The 22439-nt window shown below is 45.0% G+C and overlaps 1 protein-coding gene across 6 annotated transcripts in view; it reads left to right on the forward strand.

The window, feature by feature from the left end:
- wdr3 (WD repeat domain 3) overlaps nucleotides 1–22439 on the forward strand; it is a 79341-nt gene that overhangs the window by 6046 nt on the left and 50856 nt on the right. Inside the window, exons 1-8 of one of the 6 annotated variants that reach the window (XM_086006790.1) lie at nucleotides 9774–9904; nucleotides 11135–11341; nucleotides 11568–11777; nucleotides 13027–13145; nucleotides 15913–15991; nucleotides 16534–16629; nucleotides 20099–20194; nucleotides 21012–21113. In XM_086006790.1, the coding sequence (XP_085862916.1) occupies nucleotides 11171–11341; nucleotides 11568–11777; nucleotides 13027–13145; nucleotides 15913–15991; nucleotides 16534–16629; nucleotides 20099–20194; nucleotides 21012–21113 (873 nt within the window). In that variant the 5' untranslated portion in view covers nucleotides 9774–9904; nucleotides 11135–11170. Of the gene's footprint in view, nucleotides 1–9773; nucleotides 9939–10322; nucleotides 10956–11134; nucleotides 11342–11567; nucleotides 11778–13026; nucleotides 13146–15912; nucleotides 15992–16533; nucleotides 16630–20098; nucleotides 20195–21011; nucleotides 21114–22439 lie in introns of those variants that run through there. The other 5 variants (XM_086006784.1, XM_086006788.1, XM_086006789.1 and 2 more) reach the window with 5 other exon arrangements.

The following is a 22439-nucleotide window of genomic DNA, read 5'->3' on the forward strand; positions in this document are numbered from 1 at the left end:
AATCATACTGGAGTTTCTCTGCATCCTCCTCACAGCACACACGCCCACCCAGCTTTGTGTCGTCTGCAAACCTGGAGATATTACATCTAGTTCCCTCGTCTAGATCATTAATATATATTGTGAATAGCTGGGGTCCTAGCACTGATCCCTGTGGTACCCCACTAGTCACTGCTTGCCACTCAGAAAAAGACCCGTTTATTCCAACTCTTTGCTTCCTGTCTGCCAACCAATTTTCTATCCAAGTCAGTACCTTACCCCCAATCCCATGTGCTTTAACTTTGCACGCTAGTCTCTTATGCGGGACCTTATCGAAAGCCTTCTGAAAGTCCAAATACACCACATCCACTGGTTCTCCCTTATCTATTCTACCAGTTACATCCTCAAAAAATTCCAATAGATTAGTCAAGCATGATTTACCTTTTGTAAATCCATGTTGACTTTGTCCGATCTTGTCACTGTTTTCCAAGTGCTCTGCAATTACATCTTTTATAATGGACTCTAGCATATAGCACCTTTAACATCGTCCCAAGGCACTTCACAGGGGTATTAAAAGACAAAAAACTTGCCACCGAGCCACAAAAGGAGAAATGATGGCAGGTGACCAAAAGCTTCATCAAAGGTAGGTTTTAAGGAGCATCTTAAAGTAGGAAAGAGAGGTAGCGAGGCAGAGAGGTTTAGGCAGGGAATTCCAGAGCTTGGGGCCTAGGCAACAGAAGGCATGGCCACCGATGGTTGAGCGATTATAATCAGGGATGCTCAAGAGGGCAGAATTAGAGGAGCGCAGATATCTTGGGGGTGGGAGGGTGGGGGCAGGGGTTTGTGGGGCTGGAGGAGATTACAGAGATAGGGAGGGGCGAGGCCATCGAGGGATTTGAAAACAAGGATGAGAATCTTGAAATCGAGGCGTTGCTTAACGGGGAGCCAATGTAGGTCAGCAAGCACAGGGGTGATGGGTGAACGGGACTTGGTGCGAGTTAGAACATGGGCAGCCGAGTTTTGGATGACCTCAAGTTTACGTAGGGTAGAATGTGGGAGGCCAGCCAGGAGTGCGTTGGAATAGTCAAGTCTAGAGGTAACAAAGGCATGGATGAGGGTTTCAGCGGCGGATGAGCTGAGGCAATGGCAAAGATGGGCAATGTAATGGAGGTGGAAATAGGCGGTCTTAGTTATAGAGTAATAACGGCACAGAAAGAGGCCATTCGGCCCATCAAGTCCATGCCAGCTCTCTGCAGAGTAATCCAGTCAGTTTCATTCCCCCGCTCTATCCCCGTAGCCCTGCAAGTTTATTTCCTTCAAGTGCCTATCCAGTCTCCCCTTGAAAACATTGAGTGTCTCCGCTTCCACCACTTCTGTCGGCAGCGAGTTCCAGGTCCTCATGACTCGCTGCGTAAAAAAGTTTTTCCTCACATCCCCCCTGAATCTATTGCCCAAAACCTTAAATCTGTGTCCCCTAGTCCTTGTACCATCAACTGGTGGGAACAGCCTTTCCCCGTCTAGCCTATCCAAACCCGTCATAATCTTGTACACCTCCATCAAATCACCCCTCAACCTCCTTTGCTCTAATGAAAACAAATCCAGCTTCTCCAACCTGTCCTTGTAGCTAAGATCCCCCATCCCCGGAACCATTCTGGTAAATCTCCTCTGCACCCTCTCAAGGGCCTTCACATCCTTCCTAAAGTGTGGTGACCAGAACTGGATGCAATACTCCAGTTGTGGCCTAACCAGCGCTTTATAAAGATTCAGCATAACTTCTCTACTTTTGTACTCAATGCCTCTATTTATGAAGCCCAAGATCCCATATGCTTTGCTAACCACTCTCTCAATATGTTCCGCCACCTTCAGGGACCGATGCTGTTTTCTATCCTTAAGCCAATTCTTTATCCAAGCTGCCACTGACCCACCTATTCCATGAGCCTCAATTTTGTTAACCAGCCTTCTATGTGGTACTTTGTCAAATGCCTTCCTAAAATCCATGTAGACAACATCCATTGCATTCCCTTCATCGATCCTCCCTGTTACTTCATCAAAAAATTCAATTAGATCAGTCAAACACGATCTGCTTTTTACCAGTCTGTGTTTGCTCTCCTTAATTAGCTTAAACCTCTCCAAGTGCCCGTTAATTTTTTCCTTGATTATTGTTTCGAAAACTTTACCCACCACTGATGTTAAACTGACCGGCCTGTAGTTACTAGGATTGTCCTTACACCCTTTCTTGAACAATGGTGTCACATTTGCCACTTTCCAATCCTCAGGCACCTCCCCCGCGTCTAGGGAAGATTGGAAAGTTATAGAAAGCCCTTCCGCTATCTCTTCCCCCACTTCCCTTAGCAACCTGGGATGCAAGCCACCTGGACCAGGCGACTTGTCCACTCTAAGCATACCCAGCCTTTCTAGTACATCCTGTCTCTCAATTTTCACCCCTTCCATTGCTTCTACCTTTTCCACTGCTACCGATATTTTGTCAGCATCCACCTCCTTAGTAAACACCGATACAAAGTACTCATTGAATATTCTAGCCTTGCCCTACGCCTCTAAAGCATATAACACTTTTTTTGTCGCTAATAGGCCCACCCCGCCTCTTACTACCTGCTTACTGTTTACATGCCGGTAGAGAATTTTTGGGTTCCCTTTTATGTGAACCGCTATTCTACTCTCATAGTCTCTCTTTGCCAATCTTATTTTCATCTTCACTTCCCCTCTCAACTTATTGTATTTGGTCTGATTCTCCCTTGAAGAATTAACCTGACTTGCATCATACACCCTCGTTTTTGTTTCATCATCTTCTCTATCTCCCTCATCATCCAAGAAGCCCTTGCGTTGGTTCCCTTACCCTTCCCTCTTGTTGGAATGTACCTAGCCTGTACTTGGAACATCTGCTCCTTAAAGATCACCCATTGTTCCATTACAGTTTTTCCTGTCAGTCTTTGGTTCCATTTCACCCTGGCTAGATCCTTTCACATCCCATTGAAGTTAGCCCTATTCCAGTTTAGAATTTCCACTCTAGATTGTTCCTTGCTCCTCTACATTGCTAATCTAAATCTTATGATACGATGATCACTCGTACCCAAGTGTTCTCCCACAGACACTTGGTCGACCTGGCCCACCTCATTCCCCAGCACCAGATCCAGCAATGCCTCCTTCCTAGTTGGGCCAAGAACAAACTGGTCAAGGAAATTCTCCTGAACACATTTCAGAAATTCCTCCCCCTCTTTTCCCTTTACCCTAGCATTATCAAAATCAATATTTGGGTCATTAAAGTCCCCCAATATCACCACACTATAGCTCTTGCATATCTCTGTGATTTCCCTGCAGATTTGCTCCTTTACCTCCCTCTCACTATTTGGAGGCCTATAGAATACCCCCAATAGCATGATCATACCCTTTTTGCTCTTCAACGCTAACCAAATGGATTCTGTCCTTGTCCCCTCAAGAACATCCTCCCTTTCCAACACTACAATGTCTTCCTTAATCAGCACTGCCACCCCACCTCCCTTGTTTCCTTCCCTATCTTTTCTGAACACCTTGTACCCTTGAATATTAAGTGCCCAGTCCTCACCGTTTTTAAGCCACGTTTCCGTTATTGCCACGTCATCATATTGCCACACAACTAATTGTGCTTGTAGCTCACCAACCTTATGTTGCGGATATGTGGTCGGAAGCTCATTTCAGGGTCAAATATGACACCAAGGTTGCGAACAGTGTGGTTCAGCCTCAGACAGATGTTAGGGAGAGGGATGGAGTCAGTGGCTAGGGAACGGAGTTTGTGGCGGGGGACCAAAAACAATGGCTTCGGTCTTCCCAATATTTAATTGGAGAAAATTTCTGCTGATCCAGAACTGTGTGTCAGAGAAGCAGTCTGACAATTTAGACACCGTGGAGGGGTCGAGAGAAGTGGTTGTGAGGTAGAGCTGGGTGTCGTCAGCGTACATGTGGAAACTGACACTGTGTTTTCAGATTGTTGCGTCCGTGCATAATAAGACACAGACTGCGGAGAACGGTACAACAGGTGTTTACTCAACGTGGCTCACACTGCAACTGATCTGTACAGATTACTACTCAGTGCTATATACAGGTGTGGTCACTGCCGGTACTGCAGTATACATGAGCTGTAAAACATTGTTACCCCCTTAAAGGTATATACATTACAATTCCTCCCCTTTTAGATTAACAGTACCATAACACTCATTTAACAATTAAATATCAAACTAATTACAATTAATACTTTTAACATGCAACATTAGCTAAAAATAGTCTATTTATATATTCAGTCTTTGGGGAGGCTTCCTGATCCTTTCTGGATAGCGCCTTTCCCGAGTGTCTTGCTCTTGGTGCGGAGGTGATTCTGGCCCCCTGTCGTCGGTTGATTCATCAGCTTCCGATGCTACTGTTTCTGGGGTAGATGCGACCTGTATGTCGGGTTCATCACCAGGTATGTATGGGGGAGGCATGGGGTTGACTTGTTCCTGTGACTCTAGGATCTGGTCAGCATGGCGTCTCACGATGCTCTCCCCAACGTCCACTGTGTACATTAGTGGGCCCTGCCGTGTGCATATCGTTCCTGGCTGCCATTTTTCTGTTCGGTAGTCGCGGGCCAAGACTGGTTGCCCTACATTGAAGCTCCTTGTTGGCTTCTCATGGTTGTGCTGGAATTGCTTACTCTCAACATCTCTTCGTACGTTTGGTCTGAGCAAATCCAGGCGAGATCTTAACCTTCGGTTAAAGAACATCATGGCTGGGGCCTGGTTGGTGACTGCATGTGTCGCATTCCGGTAGGCGAACAGGAAATTGTCCACCTTGTGCTGCAGCAGAATGTTGTCATTGTACATAGCCTTTATTGCCTTCTTAAAGGTTTGTACGAACCTCTCAGCCAATCCATTTGTGGCTGGATGATACGGGGCGGATGTGTAATGCCTTACCCCATTCTTTTTCAAGAACCTCCGGAACTCTTCGGACACAAACTGTGGTCCGTTGTTGGAGCAAATCTGTTCTGGCAAGCCATTCCTGGCAAAAATGGTCCGTAGGACTGCAATAATTTTCTCCATGGTGGTGGAGGACATTTTGATGACCTCAGGCCATTTCGAGTGCGCATCCACGGCTATTAAAAACATTGAGTCCATGAATGGACCAGCAAAATCAATATGCACCCGTTGCCATGGAGATGAGGGCCACTCCCATGGGTGTAGAGGGGCCTGTGGTGGTGCATTTTGGACTTTCTGGCATCCTGAGCAGCTCTTGGTCAGGTCCTCGATTTGTTTATCGATTCCCAGCCACCACACATAAGCCCTGGCTAGGCTTTTCATTTTTACCCCTCCCAGATGACCCTCATGAAGCTCATTGAGCACTCTATCCCTTAACTTGGGTGGAATTACCACTCGGGATCCACACATCAAGGTCCCCCGGCACACTGACAGCTGTTCTCTCCTTGTCGAGAATGCTGGCAACAGTGAGTCGCCATGTGCTGGCCATCCCTTCACCGTCAAATCGTATACCCGAGACAGTGTCGGGTCATTTTGGGTTTCCTTTTCGATACAAGCGTTAGTTACCAGTAGGTATTCAACTACAGTGGAATGGAATATTTTGACAGGATCCACTGCTGGTGCTTCCTCCGCAGTAGGCTGTGGCAGGCGTGATAGCCCATCAGCATTTCCATGCTGTTTCGTGCCCTTATATTCAATCTCATAGTGGTGCGCCCCTAGAAAAAGTGACCATCTTTGTAGTCGTTGCGCAGTCATCACCGGAACGCCCTTCTTCGGATTAAAAATGGAGACAAGAGGCTGGTGATCAGTCAGCAAGGTGAATTTCTGCCCGTGCAGATAATGATTGAATTTTTTCACTCCCCACACTAGGCTGAGGGCCTCCCTGTCAATCTGGGCGTAGTTACGCTCGGCTGAGGTTAGTGATCGTGACGCAAAGGCTATTGGCCTCTCTGAGCCGTCTGAGAATTTGTGCGACAGCACCGCTCCAATGCTGTAGGGTGACGCATCACATGCCAACCGAATTGGTAATGCTGGGTTGTAATGGGCCAATACCTCTTTCGATGTGATTAGTGTTTTGCTCTTCTGGAAAGCTCGTCTACATTTGTCACTCCACTTCCATGGCACCCCAGTTTGCAGTAGGGTGTTCAGTGGGTGTAGTATTGTAGACAAATTTGGCAAGAACTTATGGTAGTAGTTTACCAGCCCGAGGAACGACCTCAGTTGTGACACATTTTCCGGTGCTGGAGCCTTGACTACTGCCTCAATCTTCTCTGGGGACTTATGTAACCCCTCTTTATCAATAACATGGCCACAATACGAGATCTGTTTTCTAAAAAACTCGCATTTGGGGCGGTTAGCTCGGAGCCCATATTCCTGCAATCTAGTGAGCACCTGCTCCAGGTTGGCATGGTGATCACTGTCATTTTCGCCCGTGACCAGGATGTCATCCAAATAACACTGGGTCCCTGGGATCCCTTGCAGGACTTGTTCCATTGCCCTCTGCCAAATAGCCGGAGCTGATGCTACCCCGAATACCAGCCGGTTGTATTGGTAGAGACCTTTATGGGTGTTGATTGTGAGGTATTTTTTTGATGCTTCTTCTACCTCCATTTGCAGATACGCCTGGGCCAGATCAATCTTAGTGAAACGTTTCCCTCCAGATAGCGAGGCGAAAATATCTTCAATCCGCGGAAGTGGATATTGTACGGTGTGAAGGACCGGGTTCACTGTTACCTTAAAGTCCCCACAGATGCGAACTTTCCTTGGTTCCCCAGGCGTGCTGCTCAACGACTTTTTCATCACAGGGACGATGGGTGTAGCCCACTCGCTCCAGTCTACCTTGGACAGTACACCTGAACGTTCCAGACTCTCCAGCTCTGCTTCGACGGCTGGGCGGATCGCATAAGGCCTTAAAAAATTTTGGGCTTGCGTTTTCTTCAATTTTAATCGTCACTGTCATGCCTTTTCGTGTTCCGAGTCCTTGCTGGAACACTTCTTTCGCGTCAGTTAGGATCTTTGACAGTCGCCCAGGTGTGACATCGTCATCCTTTTTGTCAGCCACAGTCAGTGCCTGTATGGAATGCCAATCCAGTTGTATTTTCCAGATCCATTCACGTCCCAGTAATGGTGGTCCTCCATCTTGCAATACATACAGGTCTAGTTTTGGTGTTTCCTTACCGTTATATATAACGGTCACCCTTATTTTTCCTTTGGGGTAGACTTTTTGCCCCGTGTACGGCTTCAAAATAATTTTTGTGTCTCTCAGTGGTATGTGTGAGAATAGCCGCTCGTAGTCCCGTCGGTTTATGACTGTTAGGGCTGATCCTGTGTCCAATTCCATCTTTACCTTGACTCCTGCTAATTTGAGAGTGACCCAAATGGTTCGGTGATCCTCCGTTGTGATCACATTATGTAGTTTCAGACAACTCAGTTCCCTGCTTTCGGAGTTGTTATCACTCTTTTGTTCGTCTGAACTATTCTCCGTCATCTTATGTACCTTCTTGTACTTTCCTTTGGTAGGTTTCTTATTGCTGGTTTTCTTTCCCGACCTGCCGACTTGTGCTATGTGTCCTACTTTTCCACACTGTCTGCACACTTTGTCTTTGAACCAGCAATCATTCTGGTCGTGTGTTGTTCTGCCGCAGCGATAGCACTTCTCTGTTCCATATGACATTTCGTTTGTGCCATATTCTTGCGGTCTCTGTTGTATCTCTGCAGTGCCCCGTGCTGCTGCTTCATATGATACCGCAATGCTGAAAGCCTTTTTCAGCGTAAGGTCCTTTTCAGATAAAAGCCGTTTCTGGGTTCCTTCACTTTGAAGCCCACACACAAACTTGTCCCTTAAGGTATCTGCCAGTCCCACTCCAAACTGGCAGTGTTTCGATAGTTTGCGCAGTTCTGTTAAATAATCAGCATTGCTTTCATCCTTATGCTGGTTCCGTTTGTGAAACTTGAATCTTTCTGCTATCAGCAGCGGTGTGGGGTTTAAATGTTCCTTTAGTATCGTTACTATGTCTTCAAAACTCTTTTCCATTGGCTTCGTTGGGGTTACTAGATTTCGTAATAAACCATACGTCTTTGCACCCATTAAATTTAACAATACCAACGCTTTCTTGTCATCTGACACCTCATTTGCCTCGCAGTACACCTCTATTCGTTCGACATATGTAGTCCAATCTTCGACTTCATTGTCAAATGTGGTGATACAGCCACTCTTCGGCATTTTGGGTGTGGTTTAAAATGGCGTCTCCCAATGGCTTAAAATGCCGTCTCCTGCGCTTTCCTTCCTCCCCCGCTGCTGCCAACGCCGCTCCCGGCGGTTCTCGTGGCAATGTCGGCACCCTGTAGGTTTCGCGCGCTTCTCCTGCGCTGCTGCCAATGCCACTCTCGGCGGTCCTCGTGGCAATGGCGGCGCCTCGCGGGTTTCTGCGCGTCTCTCTCTCCCTCTCTCCGACGCTGCTCGGCCCCTGAACACCGGCTGCGCCCTGTGCGCTCTGCCCTCTCTCTCCCCCATCGACGCTGCTCGGCCCTTTGCTGTGCCGCTCGGTCGGGCTCTAGCCGCCGCTGTCCGGGAAGTGTCTGCGCACTACCTGTTGCCAGCCCGTTTTGCTGGACCACCTCGACTGGAAAGCCAAGCCTGGCTCTCGACAGCCTCCCCCGCAATTCTCGAGTCTCTGCTGGATGACTGGGCGGTTGCCCGTGGTCGACGCCCGAGTCTCTGGCCTTGACCTCCAATCCACTGATCTCCAGGAACAAATCCCCGGGAGGTGATGCAGAGTTGCAGGTAGGTTCGAACCTGCCTCGTCGCCAATGTTGCCTCCGTGTATAATAAGACACAGACTGCGGAGAACGGTACAACACAGATGATGTCGCCAAGCTGCAACATGTAGATGAGAAGTAGGAGGGGGCCAAGGATAGATGCTTGGGGGACACCAGAGGTAACGATGCGGGAGCAGGAAGAGAAGCCGTTGCAGATGATTCTCTGGCTACGATTAGATAGATAAGAATGAAACCAGGTGAGTGCAGTCCCACCCTGCTGGACGACGGTGGAGAGGCGTTGGAGAAGAATGGAGTGGTTAACTGTGTCAAAGGCTGCAGACAAGTCAATAAGAACGAGGAGGGATATTTTACTATTTACAAAGATGTTGCCAGGACTGGAGAATTTTAGCTACGAGGAAAGATTGGATAGGCTGGGGTTGTTTTCTTTGGCACAGAGGAGGCTGAGGGGAGACTTAATTGAGGTGTATAAAATTAGGGGCCTATATAGAGTGGATAGGAAGGACCTATTTCCCTTAGCAGAGAGGTCAATAACCAGGGGGCATAGATTTAAAGTAATTGGTAGAAGGATTAGAACTTTTTTCACCAGAGGGTGGTGGGGGTCTGGAACTCACTGCTCGAAAAAGTGATAGAGGCAGAAACCTCATTGCATTTGAAAAGTACTTGGATATGCACTTGAACTGCCATAACCCACGAGGCTACAGACCAAAAGCTGGAAAGTGGGATAGCTCTTTTTTGGCCGGCACATACACGATGGGCCGAATGGCCTCTTTCTGTGCCGTAAATTTCTATGATTTTATGATTCTATAACAGTGACATGCATCAAAATAGGTAAGATTTCTAAATGCAAAATGTTATTCCTAATTCATAGACCTGGTCAGTTGTTGTATATCAATTGTGATATTTATATAATACAAAATTAATGTATTTTGATGACTATGCTGAGCATTGGTTAAAATGTGTATGCAGTATCAGATGGAAAGTGCGCGGTGTGGTTGCTAAGTTAAACACGCACCAGGAATACACTGAGAAACAAGCCCCAAGTCAGCATCATCTGTTCACTGACTCTGTCATCGTGTGATCGAGTCTGCTGGATGTGTTTCCGCGAAGCATTGGAGCAGGTCGGAATCGCTTGGAGTGAACAACGTGAGGTGAGGGAGAGAAGGGAGTGGGAGTGAAGGAATGGTGAGAGGGAGTGAATGGTGAGGGTGTTGAGGGTAAGGGAGTAAATGGTGAGGGAGCGAGAGTGAAGGAAGGGAGGGAGTGAAGGGAGAGGGAGTGAGTGAATGGTGAGGGAGGGAGTGAATGGTGAGGGAGGGAAGGGGAGTGAAGGGTAAGGGAGTGAAGGGTAAGGGAGGGAAGGGGAGTGAAGGGTAAGGGAGGGAAGGGGAGTGAAGGGGAAGGGGAGTGAAGGGTAAGGGAGGGAAGGGGAGTGAAGGGTAAGGGAGGGAAGGGGAGTGAAGGGTAAGGGAGGGAAGGGTAAGGGAGGGAAGGGGAGTGAAGGGTAAGGGAGGGAAGGGGAATGAATGGTGAGAGTGAGTGAGGGAAGGGGAGTGAAGGAGTTAATGGTTATTGTCAGGAGTGAGTTGAGGGAGTGAATGAATGGTCAGGGAAGGGGAGTGAATGGTTAGGGTTGAAAGTGAGGGAAGGGGAGTGAATGAATGCCTGGGTCCTGGGGTGGTGTAAGATGAGTACCCAATTCCAGGACACCCTGTGTCTTACAGTTCGCTCTCTCCTTGCACTTGGGGGCTCAGATGCTGTTGACTGAGGAGTTGCCACGTGGGCCTAGGAGCAGCCTGTTTATGATCATTGAGAGTGAGGGTCTGTGGGGCAAGCAGGTCTCATCTCTGTACACGCGTGGTCTATTTATCCAGGTTTTAGTGGCGGACTTATATCTGACATTCAGGAAAATGGTCGGGTTGTTGGAGGTCAATCATCACAGCCCTAGGACACTGTTGCTTAAGTCCCTCCGTGCAGTATACTCAACCCAATCATCTTCAACGTTTTCATTAATCACCTTCCCTGCATCATTCTAGTTCGGAGTGGGCCTGTTTCCTGATGACTACAGTGTTCAGCTCCATTCACTTCTCCTAATAATGGAGTTAATCGAGAGCAGGACGTAGACAACGTCCAGGTTTGTGCTGACAAGTGACAGGTAACATTTGACTGGAGAACTTCATGGCTATTGGGCGAGTTGAGAGGGTGAGAGAAAGATATAAATTTAACAGATGGTGACAGGCCATTGTTACATTAGTCACCCAATTAAATTTATTTCTCAGCTATTTAGTTATCAAAATTCTCCTTTGCTGGTAGTTGGGAAAACTGGGACATTACCAAAGTATTGAGCTTCATTAATGTACTGCTTGTTTTTGTTTCATCAGATCTTTATATTGCTGTGCAAAGCTTAGCCCCTTGCCATGGGCCTGACAAAGCAGTATCTACGCTACACTGCCAGTGCAGTTTTTGGAGTAATTGCAAGCCAAAAGGCAAACATTGCATTTGTACAGCTGCGCGGAGAGAAAGGTCGGTACGTGGCAGTCGCTGCCTGTGAGCATGTGTTCATTTGGGATATTCGAAAAGGAGAGAAGGTTAGTAACACCCTGTGAGCTGGTAGGTTTATTTGTGTTTTTGTGTGTATATGTGATCAAATTGAGTGATTACTTGTAGCACCAAACTACAGCCCCCTAAAAGGAAAAGGATACTACTTGGGTCTTTGTCCAAATTCTGTTAGTTTGAGTTTGCAAAAAGCTCCTTCAGTGAAGAATTGAAGTGATATGTTTTGTTTTCACATCCTGCTGTGTGTTATATCCACAGATATTGATTCTTCAGGGCACTAAACATGAAGTAACCTACTTGTGCTCCGCCCCTGATGGCCACCACCTGGCGGTTGGCTATGAAGATGGCTCAATACGCATATTCAATATAATGACTGGGGAGAGTAATATCACCTTTAATGGGCACAAAGCATCAGTCACAACTCTCAGCTATGATAGTCTTGGAGCACGACTGGTTTCGGGGTCAAAGGTAAAGTTATACTCTTATTTTATTTTGGAGGGAAGGAATATGTGTGCCTATTGAGTTGAAAGATGAACTGTGTGAGATTTAGCACTGAGTGACAGTGTTACCCATGGTTGGGTATGCTATACCGTAGGCTGCAACGCTGTTTCTTCCAGTATCACCCTCACTCCAAGAGATGACGAATAAAGTTTTGTTTCTGTGACAAAATGTGATGGTTCACTCAATATAACGCTGCAATAGACCATCTTCACTAAAAGAGGATGATAATGAGGGGGCAGATTTTCCTTTTATTGAACTTGGATGTAAACTGAATGGCTGCCGTGCATAGAGGAAATTACAACCGAAAATGCTGAAAACACTCAGCAGGCCAGGCAGCATCCATGGAGAGAGAAACCGAGTTAACGTTTCAGGTCTGTGACCCTTCGTCAGAACTGGTAAAAGTTGGAGATGAAGCAGGTGCAGAGGCAGGGAAAGGAGGGGGAGGGGAGGAAGGAATTAAAGGCCCAGTCTGTGCTAGGATTGAACTCGGGAGAGATAAAATGTTGCAAATGGGGATGGCAGAATCATCAACAGCTGCCGCCTGAAAAAATGGGGGGTTATAGTCTGAAATTGTTGAACTCAATGTTGAGTCCAGAAGACTGTAAAGTGCCTAATCGAAAGATGAGGTGCTGTTTCTCGAGCTTACGTTGAGCTTCATTGGAACAGTGTAAGAGACTGAGGACAGAGTGGGAGTGGAGCAGAGAATTAAAATAACAGGCGACCAGAAGCTCGAGGTCACCCTTATGGACTGAACGGAGGTGTTCCACAAAGCGGTCACCCAATCTGCCTTTGGTCTCCCCAATGTAGAGGAGACCGCATCGTGAGCAGCGAATACAGTATACTAAATTGCAAGAAGTACAAGTAAATCGCTGTTTCACCTGTGCGTAGAGGAAAGTTGGATGGGGCTCCATTACGTAGGTGTTGTCCTCTCCACCTGATTTTCCTCTGAGCTGTGGCCAGGCAATCCTTTATTCCCCAAACAATGAGGAAAATCTGCATACATGCTGCATGCCAATTAAATGCACATTTTAATCTACTTTGTGGGACTATTGTTTGGTACTTTCTGCAAACCACGTGCAGGTTGGATAAATGTGAAACCTTTGATTTCACCAACATGTAGTTTCTGTTGTATGTATTGAAGCTGCTTTCGTGCTAATCAAACCATCATTGAAAGTGACTCGATTGAAGGGAAGTCTCTGCCTTTCTTATCCCACAGGACACAGAAATCATCATCTGGGATGTTATCAATGAGAGTGGATTATACAGACTGAAAGGGCACAAAGATGCCATTACACATGCCGTGTTTCTGAAAGGCAGGAATTTTCTGGTCTCAAGGTAATATAGGAGAGAGCGAGACTTTTTGTTTTAAGTTGAGTAACCATTTTGGTGGACCAAGGTTCTGCAGCACACCACCAAGGTTGGAGAGTAAAAGAGAAGGCAGGACAAAACACTAAGTAGTGATTGATGAAGCCAAGCTTGTGTTTTAAAAACCTGAAGGGTGTAACAAGAAAAGTCGACAGAGCGAGGTGTGGAATTTTATTTTTTTAGGGCCCTGAATTCATAGGCTCTGTGATGAGTCTTAATTTAAACAGTGAGGGTGCGAAGAGGAGGAAAGTTCACAAGAACACTAGCCATAGTAAGGATATCAATAAAATAGAGGCTGCAAAAGTTGCAGTGGAGATGGGTGGAGTTGCAACTTTGATGCTGCAGGGTTTAACATAGGAATTGCTAGACAAAAGCTCAAGGTCCATCTCGTTTGACCTCGACCATCCTGGTGGTCACATGATACAATAGGCAACGGTGTTGTTGGCTAATCATAGCAATCAATCAATATCAATTAGTCTACATAAGACCCTGAAATGACGGGAGGAAAACCCTAGTGATGGAGAACTTTGGGAACCATAGGTCCAAAGTCACCTTTTTCCTCCCAAGCTTCCTGCCACATTTATAAATGTCATGTCTCAAATTCTAGTTCTATACTGTATCCCAAAATGATATTTTCTGAAAGAAATCTCTGTAATTTACAATTTACAGTAATGAATCAGTGCTAACTTCTTCCCCTGTCTCCTTAAGGAAGTCTGTTCCATAGATTAGCCACTCGCTCACTGAAATACTGTTTCTGCAATTTAAGAGCTCTCTTTTGTGGCAGTTCACTATATTGATTGATGGAAAGGGAAAATCCTCAAACAGGTTGTAGTTGTCCTCTTGGTGTATTTGTGCTTATTAATTTGAAGGTTATTGAGTAAAATGTTACAATGTTTCATGCACTGTTGGTATCGACCCGTAATGGCCAGGGAATGGTGTGCAGCATGAGAAAGATCTAAGAGAGGGATTAAGACAACCCAAGCAGATCTTGTATCTAGGTTGAAATAACAAGGGCAAGATAGGTGGGTTGAATGGAATTTTCCTTTTTTATATTACCTGGTTGTATTATAAGCATCCCTTTCCCTAACATCTGTCTGAGACTGAACCACACTGTTCGCAACCTTGGGGGGGAAAATTCAGTTGTTTGCGCCTCCCGTTAGCGCCTTAAGAGGGCGCTAATGGGGCGCAAAGCAACTAGTGCCTGGGCGCGGCGACGCTAAGCACTACCGCCACGATCTCCTGCGCCGGCAGATCGTGACGTCAATCGAGTGCGCAACGTCCCGTTAGCGCCCTGAACCGGATATTGAATGGCGCCCCCTGCCTTACCGCCTGCCGCTAGCAACGACAGGTTGAGGGGAGCGTTATGCTGTCAGAAAGGGACTAGGGGAGCGCTATTTAAAGGCGACCGCTTCCTGCCTTTTTTTGTCGGTGACATTTTTGCATCATGCTTTCTGAGAGAGAGACAATTCTGGAGAGATTCAACGCTGTGTGAAGGAGTTTTGAGTACTGAGCAGCACTTTGCAGGTTTATTTTGATTTGCCCTTCCTTGCTTCGCCAGCGCTCTGAAGTAGCGCCTCGCTCCTCGGCCTTTGCGCCTTAAGACAGGTGTGAAACGCCTGATTTAGCGCTCCAATCATCTCCAGTGACGATAAAAGCCAAGTTTGCTGTCGGAGGCGATAATTAGCACCAGGCGCTAAACTTTGCGCACGGCCGATAATGGCACCCCAAACGGGGCGATACTGAATTTTTCCCCCTAGGTGTCATATTTGACCCTGAAATGAGCTTCCGACCACATATCCGCAGCGTAATAAAGACCGCCTACTTCCACCTCCGTAACATTGTCCGTCTCCGCCCTTGCCTCAGCTCATCCGCTGCTGAAACCCGCATCCATGCCTTTATTACCTCTAGACTTGACTATTCCAGTGCACTCCTGGCTGGCCTCCTACATTCCACCCTATGTAAATTTGAGGTCATCCAAAACTCTGCTGCCCATGTCCTAACTCGCAGCAAGTCCCGTTCGTCCATCTTCCCTGTGATCACTGACCTACATTGGCTCCCCGTTAAGCAACGCCTCAATTTCAAAGTTCTCATCCTTGTTTTCAAATCCCTCCATGGCCTCGCCACTTCACATCTCTCTAATCTCCTTCAGCCCCACAACCCCCCGAGATATCTGCGCTCCTCTAATTCTGCCCTCTTGAGGATCCCTGATTATAATCGCTCAACTATTGGTGGCCATGCCTTCTGTTGCCTGGGCCCTGAGCTCTGGAATTCCCTGCCTAAACACCTCCAGTTCGCTACCTCTCTTTCCTCCTTTAAGACGCTCCTTAAAACCTACCTCTTGACCAAGCTTTTGGTCACCTGCCCTAATTTATCCTTATGTGGCTCGGTGTCACATTTTTTGTCTTGAAATACCCCTGTGCAACGCCTTGTGATGTTTTACTACATTAAAGGTGCTATATAAATACAAGTTGTTGTTGTTGGGTTAAAATAAAGGAATAATTAGCAGAGACAATTCTGACAACATAGTGCTAATACAATGTACCATGGAATAGTAAGACTCAAATTTGGATCATAAGTGACTGACTGAATGAAGTAGCACCAAGATTTTCAATGAATTATTCTACACCACTGTAGCTCCATAGTATCACACCAATGATTTATTTTAATCTCATGTTTATGACCATTAGCTGGATAAGTTCCATTTTTTCTTCAGTATTGCTTTCTGTTTTTCTTTTAGCTCCAAAGACACATTTGTTAAGTGGTGGGATTTGGAAGCACAACATTGCTTCAAGACCATGGTTGGTCATCGCAGCGAGGTCAGTCACGTTGTTTTGATCATTTCTATTTGTTTCTGGCGCCTTGCTACTGATATGATTATGGGTCTTGCAGCAGATTTGGCAAGTACTTGGATGTCTGAACAGATGATATTGCCTCGTTCGGAGTTCGCCCAAGTGTAATGTTTGCTTTCAAAATGAGACTGCTTCATTGGTCACGTTGATTATTTTAATTCATGCTGGTGTGGCCCCCTCATCCAGTAAAAAATGAAACATGTAATTCCTGTATTCCTTTGATGCGGTAAGAGTGTTTTAGATCGGCACCTGTCTTGTCGCTTTCCTCAATCTCTTGCACAGTAACAAGTTGGAATCGTGTACACATTCCAGCACATTCAGATCATGTTTTTCATTGAATAAATGTGGATGCTTGTTTTGTTACTAAACAAATATTGTAATTACTTCCTTAAATTGGAATGTAGTTCTGTACCACATGCAGATTGTTTGTCCCAAGACAGAATAATTTAATTTTCTGTTGAATAAACTGTTAAATATAGTTATTCTGTTGCTTTCTATATTTGCTCTAGGTGTGGGGTTTTGTGCTACTTTCAGATGAAAAGCGAATAATGACTGGATCATCTGACAGCGAATTGAGGGTGTGGGACATCCATTATCTAGATGAGGTAAAAACTTGATCAAATTCACAAATGAAGACAAAAATATCAATTGTAACTGTTGGTCTGTTTGAAACTTATGTTTGTTTCATCTGTGAATTATGTCTTTATTTAATTATAGCTTTATTGCGCACTCCTGTTACAGAAGAATATCATAACGTGTTACACTATATGTTCTGGATAGTTGGGGGTAACGAGATAAATTTGTATGAGGATGGACATTCAATTTATCCTTGTCAAAAGGACCTACCATTTCCCCATTACCACATCTAGCTTTTTCTTTCTTCAATGATCCAGGGCTTTTGCTTACCTTACTCTACCTGGAAGACCATTTCCTGTATTGATCACTCTTTGTATGAAGAACTTTCTGATGTCCGTCCTTAATTCACCTTTTATTAGTTTGAACCTATGTCCCCTTGTCCTACTCTTGGCAATTTAGTCTGAAGTATTATTCTGGATTTACCTTTTCTGTACGGTTTACTATCTATAAGCTCACCTCTTGGTCTCCTTTCAAGGCTGAACAGTCAAAGATTCTCCAGTGTCTTCTCATAACTCAGACCTCTGACACTACAGATCAACTTTGCACTCTGTCCAGTGCTTGAATATCTCTTCTATGTCTCAGTGATCCCAAGTATACACAGTTCTCAAGGTGTGGTCTGACCAGAACATTAAACAGAGATTGGGCATGATCACCTTTAACTTGACTATTAATTGATTTGTTGATTGCGGCCCTGTCTTCAATGGTTCGATATGTTGAGTCTAATTAGATCTCCAGATCTCTTTCTTTCAATTCCACCTTTAGCTATTTTGACACCATCCATGAAGTATGTTACCCACGTTTTTTCCATAGGTGCATTAAGTTACTCTTGTCTGTATTAAATTTTATCTGCTATTGTTTTACCAACTTACATATTTTATCCAGAAGCAACAGGCCCTCCTAGTTTGGTATCATCTTCACATCTGACTAATTTGCATTGAGTTTCTGAATCCAAGTCATTAATGTAAAATAGAAACAGTAGTAGACCCACTACCAATTCTTAAGCACCAGTTCAGCACTCCTCCCAACCCCCCCCCCCCCCGCCGTCACTTAACTGCTGTAACAGGTATCCACTGTTTCTCCCCTTTCAATTTTTCATCCATTCCCAAGGTTTATCCTGAATCCTACAGATTTGAGCCTATCATGTTGAAATACTTTTTGGAAGTCTAGTTACACCTCATCCCAGGACTTCCCACAGTCCCCTTAGAATGTTGCTTCCTCAAAGGTCAAAGAGGTTCCTGAAGTAGAATCTCTCCCTTCTGAATCCATGTTAATTGCTGTTTAGTTATTATTGTACGTGTAATCCTCAAGTTTACTCTTGATGATCAATTCCACATTAGTTTACCAGGTATTGAAGTAAAAATACATCGTCTATAGTTATCTGCATCTGCTTTGTCACCCTTTTTGAAAATGAGCACCATGGTAGCCCATTTCTAGTCTATTGGTACCGCCCCAGTGTTTATTGATTCCCTCATAATCATAGTCACTGCCTCACAAATGTCACCCCTTGTCTTTTTTATTACTCTGGGATAAATCCACCGATCTACTATAGATGGCACCACCATGCAACAATTACACTGAAGATTGAGAAGCTACTGTGTTGTCACCATTGCCGAATAATATTACCACCAGCCTTAGGAGGCTACGTGGAGCTTGATAGATAAGTGGGACCACATTATGTGGTAGTAATATCATTAAAGGGTTCAGATGAGGTAAAGTGCAGGATTGAAGTTTGCGTTTTGTTGGCTGTCTGAGCCCTGAGATTAAATGTAACCCTCGGAGGGTTTAACCTCATCAGCCGAATGTGCAACTTGTGCTTTAAATATCTGTTTCTCATCAACTGATGTGAAAATTCTATCAGTTGTTTATCATTTGATAACTTAAAAATGAAACTTTGTGAAGGTGAGAACTTTAATTTCTGTTTGTATTTTGAAATGACAGGGATTCATTGTGGGCGCATTATTACAGATTGCATTATTTGGGTGCAAATACAGTCCCATTTTCCCTGGAGGAAGAAAATCAGCACAGTAGTTGATTTAATGTTGTTATACCAATAAAGAGATTTAAATTTGCTATCATCCTTAGAGACACATTGGGTGATATTTACATTTCCCTTTTGACAGCATTTAGAAATCTCCTTGGAACCACTCAGTGTATTACATTTGTGGTATGCTTAAAATCTTACAGCAATGTTACAGCTTACAGTGACATCTGTGCATAATGGCCCCATTTAGGATGCTCTTCAAGGTGTAAGCGAGTTGGTGTAATAATATTTGGCTATTATCCTTGTTGCTGGGGCTATCTTTAGCTATAGATAGTCTGTTTATACCAGTGTTGTTTATGGAAAGTTTCAACTCAACAACATACATTTCCGTAGCGCTTCTCACATACAGAAAGATGTCTCCAAGTGCTTTACAGGATGGTGAAAAACACGGAGCAGGAGGGACTGAAAGTCCAATAAATTGTAAAAACACAAAATATCAAGACTTGAGTAGCTATTCTGACTGCTCTGTTTTCCCCTTTGTTTAAGGAAGAGTAAATAAACAGAATACAGGAAACTTTCGATTAACCGGCCACTAAATAACCGGAAATGTCGGTTAACCGGCAAAATTCAGGAGTCGGTTCAGATAACTTTTTTACTTTTAGTTACTGTTTTTTACTCATTTCTGGCTGTGCAAGCGTCTAACTGAAGCTGTTGCTAAGCTACAGAGACGCTTGCAAGCTGTGCTGACTGTTTTGAAGCTGTTGCTAAGCAACAGGGTTTGTTGCTAGATACGGAGCTCCGAAGCTCCGTATGTTTTAACTATAGCACTCGATTCTCCGGCATTGTTGATAAACCGGCACCAGCTCGGTCCCGTCCGTGCCGGATACCAGAAAGTTTCCTGTAGTGAGAAAGTTCAAGAAATATAAACTCTTATTTTGTGAATTGCTTAAATTTGTTTTCTTCTTCCAAGAAGGGTTTTTAGGAGGCTTTTGAAAGCCGGGAGGGTGGTAGAAAGGCAGAGTGATTTGGAGGAGGCAGTTGCAGAGGGCAGGGCCATAGTGGGCTGAAGGAGTAGCCACCAATAGTAAATTGGAGGGAAAAGAGAACAAGGAATATCGGGGGCTGGAAGGTGGATGAGGGCCGCTTGAGATCACTGAGGAAAAGTGGAGCAAGGCCATGGAAGAACTCGAAAAGGATAAGAATCTTGAAGTCAGTTCGCTGGGGTATGGTAATTCAGTGAGCTTAAGCAAGGGCAGGCCATGTTCTTCCTAGTTTTTGGTGGTACTGATTTTGCAAAATTCTTCATCATGTTTCTTCTGTCAGACACAGTTGAGACCCAAGTGTGGTAGTTCTGAAAGGGCCAGTTGGATTAATCTTTGACAAGTTATCTGTGTCCAAAAACAGAGAGCACACTTTATTTACCTTGTACGTATCCTGTGTTGTGGATTATTTTTCAGGAGAAAGAAGCTGGAGAACCAGATGTGAAAAAGACAAAGAGTCCCTTCGAAAACATTGAAGTAACTGAAGAGGAGCTGAATGAAAATCCAGAGGAGGTGAATCTTACTTCTATGACGATCGTTTTCTGTTCCTTAGTGATCACATCCTAGATCAGTTTGAACAGAGCAGAATCACTTGTATTAAAATACAGCCCACATTTCAATCTTGTACAAGTTAGAGTAGAATAAATAATTTGTGTTAAGTCCTCCCACCCTTCATCTGAACTTGCAAGCAATTCTGGAACAATACTAATGAAGACCATGAAGCAGTATGTGATCCAGTCATTGCTTTCTGAAGACAAGGACATGTGGGCATGAGAGACTCTTATGGAGAATAAAAGGGAAAAAATTGTGGATAAATTGAAGTTGGTTAAAAAATATATTTCAGTCAGAAATGCAAAAAAAAAAATCAATTTGGAATGTACAGGAAACTTTCGATTAACCGGCCCCTAAATAACCAGAAATGTCGGTTAACCGGCAAAATTCAGGAGTAGGTTCAGGTAACTTTTATTACTTGCGTTGCTCCATGTGTTGCTGTGCAAGGGTGTGGCTGCAGCTGTTGCTAAGCTACAGAGACGCTTGCAACTTGTGGCCATTGTTTTGAACCAACAGGGTTTGTTGCTTTATACGGATCTTTTACTATAGCGTTTGGTTATCCGGAATTTTTGATGAACCGGCACCACGTTGGTCCCGTCCGTGCCGGATACCAGAAAGTTTCCTGTAGGTGGCTGGTGAAAGGCCAATTCCAGCTACTTTTGTGGAGCTGTGCCAAGATCAGTTTTGATTTTGGGTAGTTAGATGAGATATATTATTCTAATGTGGCTCCTGGTTGAAAGCTACTTCTGATTATAATCCTTTTCTATTGTTTTTACAGCATATACTGACCTGTCAGAAGATTGGCTCTGTATTTAGGGAGGGCAGGGATCGTGTTGTTTCCTTTGCAACAGATCTCGGTAACAAAATTGTTGCCTGTCATGTAAGTATCATTAGTTATGTTTATAAATGTGTTGGTTGAATGTCCAACAAATAGGGCTGCATTTTGTAATCAGCCATTTACGGTAATCTGTCGATTAACTTTGGCAAATTGTTTTACATATTGTTCGACATTATTTTCTTATTTGTGAGTAGTGTCAGACTAAACCTACACAGAATACATACAGTAACCTAAGTGCTTGAATTTATCACCCATCTGGTTAAACAATTCTGAAATAAGTGCTAAATCAACCAACATCACCATTCATCTCGTTGCTTGCACAAATGACTGTGTGCACAAATTGACTGCAGCCTTTGCCTACAAAAATAATAGTGACTACATTTCAAAAAGTAATTAATTGGCTGTGAAGCACTTTGCGACATCCTGAGGATATGAAAGGTGCTATATAAATGCAAGTATTTCTTTCTTTCCAGATCAGTAGTAAGGCTCAAGAAAGATTCTGGTTGAGAACCCTTGCTGCCTTCAGTGTTTGGTTATTAACCTGCTCATTGTTCTAAATCAGCTCTGTGAAATCTGATGACTCTCAAACAGCAACTCTTCTTCTTAGGCAGTCCCTCGGAACCGAGGATGATTTGCTTCCACTTTAAAAATGAGTTCTCAGGTGACTGATGAGTCCAATGCGGAACCTACAGTCTCTGTCACAGGTGGGGCAGACGGTGGTTGAAGGGGCGGGTGGGTGGGGTGCTTGGGTTGACATGCACTGCTTGCGCTTGGCTTCCGCTTGCTCTCGGTGAAGAGACTCAAGGTGTTCGGCGCCTTTTTGGATGCTTCTCCTCCACTTTGTGCGGTCTTGGGCCAGGGATTCCCAGGTGTCAGTGGGGATGTTGCACTTTTTCAAGGAGGCTTTGAGGGTGTCCTTGAAGTGTTTCCTCTGCCCACCTGGGGCTCTCTTGCCGTGCCGGAACTCCGAGTAGAGTGCTTGTTTTGGGAGTCTCGCATCGGGCATGCGGACGATGTGACCCATCCATCGTAGCTGATCGAGCGTGATCAAAGTTTCGATGCTGGGGATGTTGGCCTGAGCGAGAACACTGACGTTGGTGCGCCTATCCTGCCAATGGATTTGCAGGATCTTGCGGAGGCAGTGTTGGTGGTACCTCTCCAGTGCTTTGAGGTGCCTGCTGCACATGGTCAGCAACTAAAAATAAATTTGAAGTGCATCATGTCCCTTTACCCATTCATCTCCCCCCGCCCCGCCGTTCCTACTAACCTCTCTCCCATTACTACCTTTACCACTTCCCCTTTAAACCACCCACTCAACTTCTGTATCGTTCTGTCCCCCTCTCTCCACTGCCACACACCTTACCCTTA

Source organism: Somniosus microcephalus, chromosome 14, assembly GCF_052327205.1.
Source record: "Somniosus microcephalus isolate GS21.2 chromosome 14, FLI_Smic_1.0, whole genome shotgun sequence".
In the NCBI taxonomy this organism is placed as follows: domain Eukaryota; kingdom Metazoa; phylum Chordata; class Chondrichthyes; order Squaliformes; family Somniosidae; genus Somniosus; species Somniosus microcephalus.